General features: G+C 40.4%; 1 protein-coding gene across 1 annotated transcript in view; it reads left to right on the top strand.

The window, feature by feature from the left end:
* LAMB1 (laminin subunit beta 1) overlaps positions 1–16279 on the top strand; it is a 55351-nt gene that overhangs the window by 14024 nt on the left and 25048 nt on the right. Inside the window, exons 6-21 of the mRNA XM_035126482.2 lie at positions 207–395; positions 480–543; positions 2142–2344; positions 3327–3447; positions 3698–3886; positions 4389–4568; positions 5879–5991; positions 7095–7174; positions 8803–8938; positions 10665–10823; positions 11982–12109; positions 12298–12418; positions 13201–13405; positions 13884–14027; positions 14289–14520; positions 15687–15850. Of these exons, the coding sequence (XP_034982373.1) occupies positions 207–395; positions 480–543; positions 2142–2344; positions 3327–3447; positions 3698–3886; positions 4389–4568; positions 5879–5991; positions 7095–7174; positions 8803–8938; positions 10665–10823; positions 11982–12109; positions 12298–12418; positions 13201–13405; positions 13884–14027; positions 14289–14520; positions 15687–15850 (2428 nt within the window). The remainder of the gene's footprint in view (positions 1–206; positions 396–479; positions 544–2141; positions 2345–3326; positions 3448–3697; positions 3887–4388; positions 4569–5878; positions 5992–7094; positions 7175–8802; positions 8939–10664; positions 10824–11981; positions 12110–12297; positions 12419–13200; positions 13406–13883; positions 14028–14288; positions 14521–15686; positions 15851–16279) is intronic.

Below are 16279 nucleotides of genomic sequence, written 5' to 3'. Positions count from 1 at the left end.
ATATTCTGTAGACTGACATGTATAGGCCACACAGATCTGAGCATAATCATTGCAAGGAGCAGAAGCAGCAGCAGCAGAAAAGTCAAAGAAACGTTCAGGAAATTGTAAATGATACTGGAAAATTATTTCAAACATCTGATGAACATTGTTCCAAATAATTTGTAGCTTAATATTCATTAAAATCTATTCCTCTTCTTGATTCTTAGACGTTTCGCCCAGCTGCAATGCTGATTGAAAGATCCTCAGATTTTGGGAAAACTTGGCAAGTATATAGATACTTTGCCTATGACTGTGATACTTCATTCCCAGGTGTTTACGGTGGACCAATGAAGAAAGTAGATGAAATAATTTGTGATTCCCGTTACTCTGATATTGAACCTTCAACTGAGGGAGAGGTTGGTAGTTTTATCTACAATTGATCTGCCTTACTAGTGAGGCTGTATCTCTGTGACGCTGATGAATCCCCATGTTTGTTTCAGGTAATTTATCGTGCTCTGGATCCTGCTTTTAGAATAGAGGACCCATATAGCCCAAGAATTCAAAGTAAGTATGCAAGCTTCTTATCTTCCTATACATTTTTAGGATTGCGTTTGAACTGCATTAAATGCTTTACAATAATTATCTCATATGTCAGCCTTGTGTGGTGAAGTCCTCTTCACTTTTTACAGACAAGAGAAATAAGGGTGAGAAATGGTTCAAGGTTATTCAATACTGTAATTCTGTCACCAAGCTGGCAGATTGTAGGTTCCTTGCAGACTCATGTTTTAATACTACTTGCACTGATTGCACAACCTCTTAGTCTTGAAAGTTAAAAAGAATTACAAGTTGTTGTTACAGAATATGGAAAAACTTGCATCCCTGTACTGGCTTGTTGGAGCCAGTATGTTTCAACATTTTGGAGCACAGGTCGTTTCAGATGGATTTCATGTGAGCTTGGAAATGTATGTGTTTGCAAGACTTGAGTGCCTGAAGAATTTTCATTAACACCAGCCTGTGATCCCCACTGGGATCAAAGGAGTTCTTAAACATACATGCTTAGAAGCTGATGAAAGGGTACTGAAATGTCCTTAGGTGTCCCATCACAAACAACAGTGGTGATGAACATACTGAACTTTTTAATGACTCAATAGAGCTAAGTCTATTTAAATCAATATTTCAGCTACATAAATTCCTGCTTCTTTTCAGCATATACCATTAATGAGTGACATTTACAAGAAACTTGCTGCTGAACAATCGTCATACATTTAAATGTATTTATTTAATAAGCATATTTCCTTCCCTATCACAGAGCTTCAGAGTGATTAAAATCAGGCTAGGCCTAGGGCATGGATTTAAGGTTCATGATACAGTAACTTCGTAAAAGCTGAGCAGGACTGAGTCTGCTCAGCAACTGGATGGGGTCCCTACTTATGCCTCTTTGGTGTCCGTGATAGAAGAAAGGCAGGGTATAGATGTAATAAAATAGATTTAACATGGGAAAACAGTTCTTTAATAATAATACTTTGAATTTGAATAATGCTTACAACTTAGTCGCCTTAGCCTAAGTGTATTTTCAGGGAAGCTTCTTGCTGGTATATTTATTTTCTTTTAACAAATTTCCATCTCACTATTTAGCCAAAAGAGGCTCCCAGGTAAGCTTATATAATACACTAAAAACAAGATAGACCCTGCTTCTAAATGGTACAAAACAAAAGAAAAATGGATTGGGGGTGTGGAGAAAGAAATGAGCAAACATAGGCACCAGATATTCGTTACAAGATCTTCTAGTGATCAGCTGGGATGGAAACAGTTAATTGAGAAGAGGTTCCCCAATGGTTGCTAGTGTCTTTAAATTGCGCCAGTTGTTGCACCCCCCACACCCAGCTCATAACTGCTTGGTGGAATGACTTGCAGTTGATGGGGGAATGGGAGGAGATAAATATGTGCAACTCCCATCATCCCTGGCTGCTGGTCCTGCTAGCTAGGGATGATGGGAGTTGTAGTCCAACAACAGCAGGGGACCCAAGTTTGAGAAACACTTTGTTACTCATAAGCTTTTTATAATAAATATTCCTAATATGTCTCTTGCAATGAAACTAAATTCCTTTTTTAAAACAACAACAACAACAACACCCTTACTTTATTTATCTTTGGCTTTTCAGATATGTTAAAAATCACAAATTTAAGAATCAAATTTACCAAACTGCACACACTGGGAGACAACCTTCTGGATTCAAGAATGGAAATCAGAGAAAAATATTATTATGCCATTTATGACATGGTGGTCCGTGGAAATTGCTTCTGTTATGGACATGCCAGTGAGTGTGCACCGGTGCATGGATATGATGAAGAGGTGGAAGGAATGGTAAGTTTTTATATATTTTTCATAACAAGCAGTGTTAAAGTCAGATTGGTTACAATTCTGCTACTCAGACTCTTAAGAGGTTCCCTCCTTAAGGAGAGCTGCCAACGTAAACAGAGGTAGCAAAACTAGATTTTTATATCAATTTAAATTAATGTTGAGGGTCAAAGTAAATGAGACCTCAGTAGACCTGTTCATAGAATCATAGAATCATAGAATCATAGAGTTGGAAGAGACCACCAGGGCCATCCAGTCCAACCCCCTGCCAAGCAGGAAACACCATCAAAGCATTCCTGACAGATGGCTGTCAAGCCTCTGCTTAAAGACCTCCAAAGAAGGAGACTCCACCACACTCCTTGGCAGCAAATTCCACTGCCGAACAGCTCTTACTGTCAGGAAGTTCTTCCTAATGTTTAGGTGGAATTTTCTTTCTTGTAGTTTGAATCCGTTGCTCCGTGTCCGCTTCTCATTTATACCTAGTTCTGCCCAGTTTGCATACTTTTATTTTATTTAAAAAAAGCCATGGGTAAGGGAGAGCACAACCATGTCCCAGTCCCTGAAAAGCTTGGATGTAGAACAGCTCTAAAACTTGTATATAGCTGCTTGGTATAAACTCTGGATTAAACAAACTGAGCTGCCACAATCTAACTTGGCCCTATAGCCAAATTAGCATCTCATTTTAAGGGTGTTCTGGACAGCGTGTAGTTCCTTTATACATTAGACAGGTGAGAAAGGACCCACTGCTGCCCTGGCAGTTAACATCTTCCCAGTCAAAGATGAAATAACTTGTTCTTCTTATTGTTCCTTTATTTTCAAGCCGCTGGATTTTCTTTTTAAAAGTGCCTAGTAATTCTCACAACAATCAAAGACTATTATTTCTTTGTACGAACCCTTAGTCAATGAGAGGAAATGAGCATTGCTTTTATTTTCAATATATTGTTTCTTTGTATGTTACAATCTCTCTCTCTCTTTCTTTAAATGAAAGGTCCATGGTCACTGCATGTGCAGGCACAACACCAAGGGCCTAAACTGTGAACAGTGCTTGGACTTTTACCATGACTTGCCATGGCGACCTGCCGAGGGTCGCAACAGCAATGCATGCAAAAGTAGGTGTGACAAATTTAAATTCTGCTTTGTAAAATCTATGGTACTAATGTCCGACGAGTCTTTCATGAGAAACTGTGCTCTCTGTCTTATAAATGGCAGAGATTACCCAATTTTTAACCGATTTTGCTAATACAAATATTCAGCTGCTGCTGCACTCCTTTCCAAATAAGTTAATGTAGTTGTTTGATAGAAATTTTAGTTTAAAAAATTGATTGTCACTTAGAATTAGTTTGTTTATCTTTATCCTAGAATGCAATTGCAACGAACACTCTGCACAGTGCCACTTTGACATGGCCGTGTACATGGCAACTGGAAATACCAGCGGTGGAGTGTGTGATGACTGTCAGCACAACACGGTGGGGCGTAATTGTGAGCAGTGCAAACCCTTCTACTTCCAGCATCCAGAGAAAGATATTCGGGACCCCAACATTTGTGAGCGTAAGTACATCATCTTCAAAGTGTAGTTGACAGCCTGTTAAGATGAATGAGAATTTCTCTGTCGTTTAATAGCTGAGTGTGATTCTGAAATACAGTAATAAACAAAACTTTGTAGTTATTTTTTCTCCTAAAATGTACAAATAAAAGACTTACTGCATATTCCAGAAACATTGTGGGTTATATCTGATGTCAGTAAATCCACTGAAATCAATGGGCATGGCTAATTTAAGTCCATTCATTAATTGGGTCTACTCTGAATATGACCACTTATGTATGTACTGATTTGTAATAATAGAGGCTCTTGTATTCAAAGTGGTATAGCATAAGATATTGGCTAAATGGGAAAGCTAGTTGCCATTTGGTGGGGCACAGCAGCTTCTGACATTGGGAGACTTTGATGACAGAATTTTCGGGAAATGGAATTGGTGTTGTATTTGGCTATAATATATGCTTCCTGCCCAGTAGCTATGATTACATAGTAAAGAGCTGCTATTTCTTTTAGCATGCAACTGTGATCCAATTGGCTCCCAGAATGGCGGGATATGTGATCGCTACACTGACTACTCAGCTGGCCTTATTGCCGGACAGTGCCGTTGTAAATTATACGTGGAAGGGGAGCGCTGTGATTACTGCAAGGAAGGATTCTATGGATTAAGTTCAGATAATCCACTTGGTTGTCAGTGTAAGTAAAACAAAAAGAAACCACTTTGTAGTTTTGAGCAAGAAGAGTCTTGCTAATGCTGCACCTCACTGATTATGTTAACGGAATCTTACTAAGTTTAGACCTATATTTTTATTTGTAAATACACTGCCTGCCATTGTGTGTGTGTGTGTGTGTTACTGATATAAAGGATCAGGAAGTATAAATTCATATTATCTTGCATTGTTTACTTTGGATGAAATATTCTGGCCTTCTTTCCTGTACGTTCAAATTTAATTTTGGTGTGGGGATACAAGGGCTGCTTTCTGTTTTTATTTGTTTTGTTTTCCAAGCAACAGAAGTCTCTTACCCTGATCCTTGCACAGCAGAGGGGGAAACCCATCACCTTTCAGTATTCTGGCCAACAAGTGCAAAGGTGCTGGGATGGTCTACAATCACTTGAGCATTTGGGGGCAGAGGGTTGTATTAAATTTAAATGACTCACTTTAAATATATTGGACTACTTGCATTTTGCTTTTTACGGGGTTATCTTTAATTACAATGCCCTTATAAATGATTCCTTAGCAATACTGGCTCTAGAACTTTGAGGGCCCCACAGTACCCACATTTGGAGTGCTAACCTGGAAGAGGCAGGTGATTCATACCCTCAAACAGGTTGCTGCAGAAAACCAGGACGTGTGTCTCCTGTAACATACTCCCATGCGAGTCACATGACCTGGGTGAGATCACACCCCATGTCTTTTGAGGCTGAGGCCCCTGTGAAACAGGAAATCCCGATTTAATTGGTGCAGTTGAGGGGTATGTGCATGCAGACTGAGAATTCTCATAGGCTTCAGCCAACCATATTGAATACTCTGTGCAAGGTTAACGCTGTTAGGGTGATGGGCCATTTTTCTGGTCCTGGGGTCCTGGGAAATTGCCAGTCTTGCCACACTGTGGAACCAGCTGTGGGCCTTAGAAACCACCACAAAATTTCTAACTGTAGGATTTTGATTTATGGTATAGGCTTCTACTTCACAGCTTTTGTTGTTTGTGCTATTTTTTTATCACTGATTGTAGGTTATGCTGACTGGTATTTTGTTTTTGTTTTGTATTGTTCAGTATGACCTTTGGTCAACAGGCAATATATCTGTCTCCTTGGCCTTACTTATACACAGGATGGTGTGTGAATGTGTTTTTGTGAGGTGGGTAAGAGAGAAAAGCCATTTGTCAGTAAGCCTGCAGTGAGAAATGAGGGATAGTGTTGATGTAAATATTTGTATTAAATGCTGTGCAAATTTATAACTTAAACAACTATATCCTGATTTATTTACTTATACTTCCTAATATAGCTTGTGAATGTAACCCTTTGGGCACAATTCCTGGAGGGAATCCTTGTGACTCAGAGACAGGAAGCTGCTATTGTAAGCGTCTTGTTACAGGAAGACGTTGTGATCAATGTCTGGTAAGTCGCCTTGCTTAAAAGAACAGAGCTTTTATTGTGTGTGTGCGTGTGAAGAAAAAAAACACCTTTCCAAATAAAGCGACAAATGTCATTTGTCTGGTAAGCTTCATTTAAAAACTTCCAAATAATTAAACTGATTTGCAACACCAAGCTCCTCTACTCAAAAGCCTAAAGGGCATTTTCAATACTTCATGGTGCAGTATTTAAATTCACAAAAGTTGCATACATTTGTTTTGGAATGCCAAATTTTTAGGCCTGTGACATCCTGCTTAGGTCTCAGCTGCCCGAACTGTTATATCACATGGGCATCCAAAAGTGCTAGGCCTGCCCGTCATGCACAGACTCTCTGTAACATCGAAACACCAAAGCCAATAACAGTGATTGGGGCTGTGACCCCTCTGCTTGCAGTGTTCCATTCTGATGTCAAAGCTAGTCAGCAACTTCCTGGCTATGACTACTACTTCCTGAAATTCCATCAGGATTGCACACTTGGTTCTCCTCCCCCAGTCATTTATTCTCACAACATCCCTGTGAGGTAGATTATGGTGAGAGTTTGTGACTTAACAGCTGACCAGATAGTTGAACCTGGCTCTTGCCAATCTTAGCCATTACCCCACATAGCTTAAGGAAGCTGATAGTTCTTCCATGTTGATTGTCCCACTTGGCATTCAATCACCCAAACCTCAAAAAGTTCAGGTAGACATCTTCATTCTTATCTTCCTTCTGCTGAAATATATAGTGCATGTTTCAAACTATTCAGAAACTGGTACTTTCCTTCACTATGAAGGGTGTTTGAAAGCCACAAGTGCAATTGTTCTTTGTATCATCATCAAACCTTTTATTAGCATCACATACAAACATCCATAACAAATCAATACAGAATTACCACCTCCCCAGTGGCACAAAACATTTGCCAAAAGAAAAGAGGCAAAGCAGTCTATCGTCACATCTCTAGGTCTCCAGGGAGATCAGACATCTGCAATGTGTTTTGATGACAAAAAACCTTGGACATGTTCACCTTTTTGCACAACCTTGAACTTGAACTATGCTTGCGTTTCACAACATCCTGTTATACCAGTAACAATCTAAATCTTCCCTTGCAGCCTGAGCACTGGGGCTTGAGCAATGATATGGATGGTTGCCGACCGTGTGATTGTGACCAAGGAGGGGCGCTGAACAATAAGTAAGTCTCAAAGAAGCAACTTACTTGGTTTTTCTTTTCTTTTCAGAAGCACCTGATTCATCTGCAACTTACCTCTGTTTGTAAAAACAATAATGATTATAAAAACAACACTTACTGTTTACATAGTGAATTTCAAGTATTTAAAGCATTTCACCATTGTTAGCTCAGTAATTCTTACAACAGCCCTGTAAAGTACATCGAAAATTTTATCACTGTTTTGCAGATGGGGAGGGGCAGGCCATGGATCCAAATTTAGTCATATTTTAGTAGCGTAACTCTTGCCTAGGTCATGCCTAACTTAAATTCCATAAATTTCAGTAGGTCTTATCTAAGCATGGCTGAATACAATCTGCTGGTGGCCAAGTCGCCTAGCCAGGATGTTTTCCAGCTCCCTCTCTAGATAGTTAGATAATCATTTAAAGCTTTCCTGTTTAGTTACTCACTTCTACATGTGTTGAATGGAAGGGAGGAAGAATGCATGAGCCGAATATCTGATTGCACTGAAATAAACCTCAAGGGCCAAGTAAATGTTCTGGGTTTTTTCTTAATTTTGTTCAGTTAGTTAGTTTACACTTGGGAAATAACTATTGCACAATCAAATTACATCAACACAAATCTTTCTGTCATTTCAAACTTATTTGCCAATCTGTCTGAAGTAATCACAAAGAAGATAATTCTAGCAGGCTCATGTTTGTACCCCTTTTGTTGGCCCCTAGTTATTTGTTTTCCCATGCAAGTATCAGATGTTCTCAGAAGTACTATTAAAATTATTTGATAGAACCATGAAGCTGCCTACCCTTTGAATGTTAATGACACTGATTGCAAAACCATCTGAAAGTGGGTGTTGCCCACTAGCAGAAGTCAAGCCAATTCGCTTTTCCTTTTTGTCTCCCAAGAGAATGGGCTCATTCATCCTGAAGATTCTGCTTTAAAACTGCTGCAGTTGAGATGCCTATTCTTACAAGCCTGTTTTCTATTTTTGCATCAGCCTGTCAGGAAGGATGGAGGGTTTTATTCCAAAAAGTTTATAACTGCAGTTTTATCCAGCATAGATCATGGTGTCTTGATACAGCACCTGAAATGCACATGTTGGTTGGAATCCTAATGCTGGAAAAATACAAGGAAAGCAAAACAAATGATGGAGTTGTTTTTCAACCATAGGGTACTTTCCACATTTGTTAAAATCTATCTGGGATAGACATAGAAATTTCACAGGAAGGAACAATGTTTAATTAGAGCAGTTTTTCCCATGGGATTTCCCCCTCCACCATGATTTGTATTCTGTCCCCCTGTTTTAAGCAGACTCATATGCAATAAAATGCACTTGTATTTGAATCTAAACATCTGTGCCAGGGTATCTCCCTGTGCCGTGCAAACAGTGGTGGGACTTAGCAGTACAATTTGTGATGGTTTGTAGAATCATATAACTGTAGAATTGGAAGGGAGTTTGAATGAGGGCCGTCTAGTCCAACCCCCATCGATTCAGGTTGTATTGCTACAGTGTCAGTGGCTCCTATTCTCAACCCTTATTTACTTCTGTGCATTGAATGGTTATACATTCTTTTAAAGTTGTCTATGTCTATATTTGTTTTTAGAAGATTGCAATATAAATGCATTATCTTTTTCAGCTGCTCGAGTGAATCTGGTCAGTGTCAATGCAGGCCTCATATGATTGGCCGCCAGTGCAACGAAGTGGAACCGGGGTATTTTTTCATTTCTTTAGATCATTATGTCTATGAGGCTGAGGAAGGCATCTTTGGCCCTGTGAGTACCTACTCAGTTAATCTTCCACAGGCCCTTTTCTAATGCTCTGATATTTTTATGTACAGTACTCTGTTCTGTTTCTAGCCCGTTGGTTTTACACTATACCTACTGGGGGACATGGGTGGTCTAAACCACTGAGCCTCTTGGGCTTGCTAATTGGAAGGTTGGTGGTTCAAATCCCCGCAACGGGGTAAGCTCCCGTTGCTTTGTCCCAGCTCCTGCCAACCTAGCAGTTTGAAAGCACGCCAATGCAAGTAGATAAATAGGTACTGCTGCAGCAGGAAGGTAAACAGCATTTCCGTGCACTCTGGCTTCTGTCATGGTGTTCTGTTGCGCCAGAAGCAGTTTAGCCATGCTGGCCACATGACACAGAAAGCTGTCTGTGGGCAAACATCAGCTCCCTCAGCCTGAAAGTGAGATGAGTGCCGCACCCAATAGTTGCCTTTGACTGGATTTAACCATCCAAGGGTCTTTTGCCATTACAGTATTATTATTATTATTATTATTATTATTATTATTATTATTATTACTATTATTACACCTGCCAGACATCGTCTGAAATAAACATGAGCTGTCTTAGGTTGTGCTAATGGGCCACTAGACAGTTGGCCACTGGACCTTGATGGTTATGAGTTTTAGCAGTTTACACTGAGAAGGTATATGGGGCATGTACCAGAGCCAGGGTCTGCTTAGAGGCAGGTTCATCTGGAACACTGGCCTTCAGCTGGTAGGTTCTAACCCACAACTGGTTCTTACCAGCAGCGATCTTGAATGGCCATGTTTTGGGAAGAGGGAGAGAAGGAGAAAGGTACAGAGAGCAAGGGTGGAAAGATGGGTCTAAACGGAGTAAAGGTTAGTATTAATGGTATAAGATTTTTTTTAAGTTAGTATTAAAGCATCATTGTGTGTCTATCGAAGTTGAAGATCACTTGCTAAGTCTAACTTCTTGTTTAGGAAGCTCATTCCATTTATGTTAGGTAAGGTATCTCCCTGAAACCGTCAGATACAGTGGTACCTTGGTTTAAGTACACAATTGTTCTGGAAGTCTGTACTTAACCTGAAGCATACTTAACCTGAAGCGTTCTTAACCTGAAGCGAACTTTCCCATTGAAAGTAATGGAAAGTGGATTAATCCGTTCCAGACGGGTCCGCGGAGTACTCAACCTGAAGCGTACTTAACCCGAAGTATGAGTGTAATTGGTTCTGGAAGTCCGTACTTAACCTGAAGCGTACTTAACGTGAAGCGAACTTTCCCATTGAAAGTAATGGAAAGTGGATTAATCCATTCCAGACAGGTCTGTGAAGTACTTAGACTGAAAGTACTCAAACCGAAATGTACTTAAACCAAGGTATGACTGTATTGGAACTATGCTGCAGCTGAAGATTCCTGGCTTTAGTTATTTCGTAAACATTAGGCATTTCTGTTTTCTCTACAGTTATATTATGCTTGATAAAGTGGTTAATAGTACAGGTGATTTTTACACTTCACATCTCATTACGCTAAACAGAAGTGAATTTGTGCAGTATACTTTATCTCAATGTAAAAGTAGGAGAAGATGTAAACAAAAAAAAAAAATTGTCAGCAAATTGGAATAGGAAGGAAGAAGAAATTAAGGTCAAAATAACCTGTAGTGCCACTCTTCTACTGTGTCTTTCCCTTCAATTCTTTGAAGGTGCATGTGCCAACTTAAAATAATATGTAATAACGCCTGATTCTGTTCCACAGGGAGTGAGCATAGTTGAGCGTCAGTATTCCCAGGACCGCATACCTTCATGGACTGGAATAGGATTTGTGAGAGTTCCTGAAGGAGCATTCCTAGAATTCTACATAGACAATATTCCTTACTCTATGGAGTATGAAGTTCTGATTCGCTATGAACCACAGGTAAATAACTACCCTAGACCCATGCTCTTTCATAGTGTTGAATCTGAGTGATGAGTTTCCAATAAGTTTTAAAGCCTGCCTATATAGGTTGATGTGGCTTGCTTTTCTTTTGTCTTAAGATCATGCAGATATTCCAGTGGCTATTTTAACAGCACAAGTCTACATTAGGCATAATAATCTCTCAAGTGTTCATCATTAACAATAGACCTCTGCACACATGTGGTGAAAGTGACTGTTCCTATAGTTCCTATTCTGCCTAAACATTCCAAATTTGCATATATTTAGCATTTTATTTGTATATTCTGCAGGTAGTAGTATGTTGTTATGAGGAGAAATATGAGGAAATAAACAGCAGTTGTGGTGTATGAGTAAGGGAAAGGAGGCAAGTGCATATAATCAGTTCAGAAATGCTGGAGCATAGAATTTGTTTTATTTTCTTTTTAGAGTTATCTAAGAAACTATGAGGGCTGAAACATTTTATTTCCCCCTCTCCCCCAGCCTAAGATGTTCCTCCTTCTATTTGCAGAGGTGGAAAAAAATCTCCAGACCTATTTATAGATTACAGACCTATTTATAGATTATTAACTGCCACTTAAAGGGGACGCGGGTGGCGCTGTGGTCTAAACCACTGAGCCTCTTGGGCTTGCCGATCAGAAGGTCAGCGGTTCGAATCCCCGCGACGGGGTGAACTCCCATTGCTCGGTCCCAGCTACTGCCAACCTAGCAGTTCGAAAGCATGCCAAAAATGCAAGTAGATAAAAAGGTATCACTCCAGCAGGAAGGTAAACAGCATTTCTAGGCACTGCTCTGGTTTCGCCAGAAGCAGCTTAGTCATGCTGGCCACATGACCCGGTAAAACTTTCAGCGGACAAAGGTCAGGGGTCCTTTACCTTTTTAACTGCCATTTATACTGGATAAAATCTGGTGATTGTTTGCTGTAGATAGCAGAGATAGCTACAAGTAGCAACCCTGCGCGTTTACTCAGAAGTGTATCCCACTGTCAAATGAGAATTCCTTCAATGTACTTACAGCAGCTTACCATGGTTGCTAATACAGTCCCAATTCCTGCATCAGGGGGCAAAATGGTTCATCTCCATGGAGAGAACTTTGATTACTGCCCAGCAAAGAAAATATGTTAATGTGTGCCAATTTTTCCAGTTACCAGATCAATGGGAGAAAGCTGTCATCACTGTATTTCGCCCAGACAAGATTCCAACCAGCAGCAGATGTGGCAATACAATTCCTGATGATGACAACCAGGACGTATCATTATCTCCTGGTTCAAGGTGAGTATCACAACAGAAGGATAAACAAAGGAGCAATGAAGACATGATGGGAGGCAGAGGGAGAAGGAAAGGTTTGATTCCACACAATCAACAATCTCAGTCTAATCATTTGTTGTTTTAACATCCCATTGTTTTATCTCCAATGTACCCTTCTCTTCATGAATGTTGTGTCCATCCTGGTCTTGCAGATACGTAGTACTTCCACATCCAATATGCTTTGAAAAGGGTCTGAATTACACGGTTCGTCTGGAGTTGCCACAGTACTCCCATGATACGGAGGTGGAAAATCCATACACACTCATAGATTCTGTAAGTGCATGTTTAAATGAAAATCTTTACATAGTTTGCAACTTTACCCAGTTAAATAAAACCACATGCATGGCACTTCCTCTCCATGAGCACGGAATTTTAGCACAAGTAGACTTCAAGCAGGGGCCGCCTTGAGATAAGCAGTGTGAACAGATTCCTCCCCATGAGAGAAGGAAAGGCTCAGTGGCAGTGGCTGTGATTTATTGTGGTGTGCCTGGAACACTGCGTACCTTGCTGAGTGCCAGCAGGTGAAAGGGGCAGGAGAATCAGTTTCATTGCACTTCACTCAGAAAGCTGTGAGCATAGGAAGGAATGGATTGTGCTTCCCCATCCTCCACCTGTAACATTTCCTAAGAACATCTTGTGTGTCAGAGGAAACTTTGGGAACTGTTGCCAACAGTGTTGGTTGAGGGAGGGAAAGCAAAACACACTGCTGCTTATGCAGTAGCTCTTTTGTGCCCCTAAACCAGTGGTGGTCAAGCTTGGCCCTCCAGCTGTTTTTGGACTACAACTCCCATCATCCCTAGCTAACAGGACTAGTGGCCAGGGATGATGGGCATTGTAGTCCCAAAACAGCTGGAGGGCCAAGTTTGGTCACCACTGCCCTAAACACTCCTTGGACAGCATTTTAGGAGACACTGTGCATATTAATAATCAACCATCTAATGTTTTTAAACTATTGCAGATTTATTTTTCTAACAATATTGCATGGCACTGTATTTTATACAAGGTTTGGCTACAGATCTAAATAGTAATTCTGCCATGTTACAATCAACCCACAGCTTGTTCTCATGCCTTTTTGCAAATCCCTGGACATATTCTCAGTTGGAGGCAGAGGTGATGATGTGACGACTAACAGTGCCTGGGAAGCCTTTCAAAGATACCGGTGCCTGGAGAACAGCCGGAGTGTTGTTAAAACACCCATGACTGATGTTTGCAGGAATATAATTTTTAGCATCTCAGCCTTGCTGCATGAGACAGCATTAGGTAAGTGGGTGTAACTGATTATTGAACTAAATTTCCCAAACTGGGATTGAGGTTAACTAGGAGGAAAAGACAGTGGCCATGTTTTACTACCAAAATAGGTAGCCATCCAGATGTTGTTGGACTCCATTATTCCAGCTTGCATGTCCAGTGGATGAGGGGAGTTGTAGTCCAACACCACTCACAGGGCAACAGGTTTCCCAGCCCCTGTTAAACTTAGCATCTGAACAACCCCATTGTTAGAAGACAGGACCCTGGGTAAATATATGCTAGGTATATGTAGCATCACAGGAAGTAATTCATAAATGAAATTATTATCATCATCTTAATCAGAAATAATATTTAATATCTATGCAATCAGGTTTACACAGATCAGTCCTTTATTAACCCAGTGGCACCTTGCATAATACAATTGCTGCCAAGATGGTCCACACTTCTGCATTTGCCACTCCTGCAAAACCTGTGTCTTTCCCTGTTGCAGCTTGCCAGTGTGACCCACAAGGCTCAATAAGTTCTGTTTGTGACCCTAATGGAGGCCATTGCCAGTGTCGGCCAAATGTTGTTGGAAGAAAATGTGATAGATGTGCTCCAGGCACTTTTGGATTCGGACCTAGTGGATGCAAACGTACGTTGCTACTTTATTCTAATCAAAATATCATATGTTGCTGCTGTTTAACCCTTACCCAGTAGGTTTGATTGAAAGGAAGAAGGAAAATCCTTTGAGCCCCTTTGTTTCAGTATACATCTGTAAGAATCCTTCACTCTCCAAATATTTTATTTTTAAGTAATTTGAGGCTTCATGTCCTAGTGTCATCATAACTTCATGAATGTAAGCAATGTATCGAGTTTCAGTATCATTTAAGATGGATACCTGTGCTCTTTTTAGCTTGTGAGTGTCATGTCCAAGCGTCAGTTAATGCTTTCTGCCACTCGGAGACTGGTCAGTGCCACTGTTTCCATGGAATATATGGCCGTCAGTGCGACAGATGCTTGCCTGGTTACTGGGGATTTCCAAGCTGCCAGCCCTGCCAGTGCAATGGTCATGCGGATGATTGTGACCCGTACAGCGGACAGTGTTTGAATTGCCGTGATCATACCGTTGGCCACAACTGTGAAAGGTATGCCTTCTTTTTGGATTAACTGGGATATTCGTTAAATGATATATTACTTTTCAAGCAAGATTTTATTATGCTGCCCTCTGAAATGCTGAGTTCTAACCCATTTACTTAGGCTGCACTTTTTTTGGCTAGGATATTTTGTAGATCAGATGCACTGATGCACTGCTCCTACCACTACTCATTTCAAAATGATTCCTGCCTGTTTAATGGCTGTGAATCTCAAGCATGCGCACACTTTAATTGGCACCTGTTGTATAGTTTTCCAGCTTGAGCACTCCGCCTCAATTGCCTATTCCTTTTTTATTTTTTTTGCTTGCAGAGAACTTACCGTAATTTTGCTTACACGGGTCCAAAGACTGCTCTAGGACTAGCACAGATATTTCTAGAGCCATCAGGAGTTCGGGGAAGGGGAGAAGGACAGCAAAGTAACCATTTGCAAGATCTTAGAAATGTAGCGCTTCTAAACTTTCAAAACTCTCAAAACTTTCAGCAGTGCACATTAGCTTGTGAATTGAAGTGTGTTTATATCAGGCACCCCCAAACTTCGGCCCTCCAGATGTTTTGGACTACAATTCCCATCATCCCTGACCACTGGTCCTCTTAGATAGGGATCATGGGAGTTGTAGGCCAAAACATCTGGAGGGCTGCAGTTTGGGGATGCCTGGATTATATGATACATGAAATAAATGGGTTTGGTTTGGCACTCCTTCCACTAACATCTAGGAAGAGCCAATGAAAACATCTGTAAAATAGTGTCATTCAGGCTATGATTATGGAGGGCTGCAAAAACTTGCCGAACTGTGTGCTATGGACTGTCACCAGCCCATCTCTGATATGCAAATATATGTGTGGCAATGAAGGGGAGCTCTCCCAGGGTGAGAAAATGGAGAAGAGAGTGATGCTCCCAGGTGAGAGCTGGGAGGGCTCACCTTTTTCTATATGGGATAAAAGTTAAGGTATATCTGTGAGAAAGGATCTTGTATTCTTCTTTCTCTTTTCTTCTTTTTGGTCTTTTTCTTTTTATTCTTTGTGTAGATTAGTTTGTGGGGTTTTTTTGTATTGTGAGAATGTTTAATGAAACTTGACTATAAAAATAATAATAAAAGATATGCAAATATATCTGTTCTATGGGTATACTTAAAAGACTTTTATATTTTAAAATTAAGATGCCTTGGTGGTTATTATGGAGATCCTGTCCTGGGATCTGGGGATCACTGCCGTCCTTGTCCTTGCCCAGATGGGCCAGAAAGTGGCCGCCAGTTTGCCTCTGGCTGTTATCAAGAACGTTCTACTCTGCAGGTGGTGTGTGTCTGCGAGACAGGATATAAAGGTAAAATCCCTTGTTAAACCAACTACAGTGAATGCTATTAAATTGAAGCCATTTCAATGAACATACATATTTTGATTATCACAAAGTGTCATATTTTATACTTATTATTATTATTATTATTATTATAGTTACTTTATTAAATTAGTTGCTCAATCTTAGGAATGGTTCACATGTTAGTAATAATAATTCTACCATCAACAAACATGCCATCCACATATGTTAATGCTTTATAAATAATATGTGATGCTTTGTGCACCAAAGGCAGCGGCAGACTTTTGGGTCTCAAATTTCAGTAGCGCCCTGTGTGACACTAAAATTTGGCAGACCCACCCACTTATTTCCCTCCATTCTTCATCACAGTTACGGTGTCCCCGAGACTCCATCCCCAGTGCAACCAAATTGGTCATGTTCCCCTAAATCTTGCCTCTG

This window comes from Zootoca vivipara, chromosome 10, assembly GCF_963506605.1.
Source record: "Zootoca vivipara chromosome 10, rZooViv1.1, whole genome shotgun sequence".
Lineage (NCBI taxonomy): Eukaryota > Metazoa > Chordata > Lepidosauria > Squamata > Lacertidae > Zootoca > Zootoca vivipara.
This window is presented reverse-complemented; position numbering and strand designations above follow the sequence as displayed.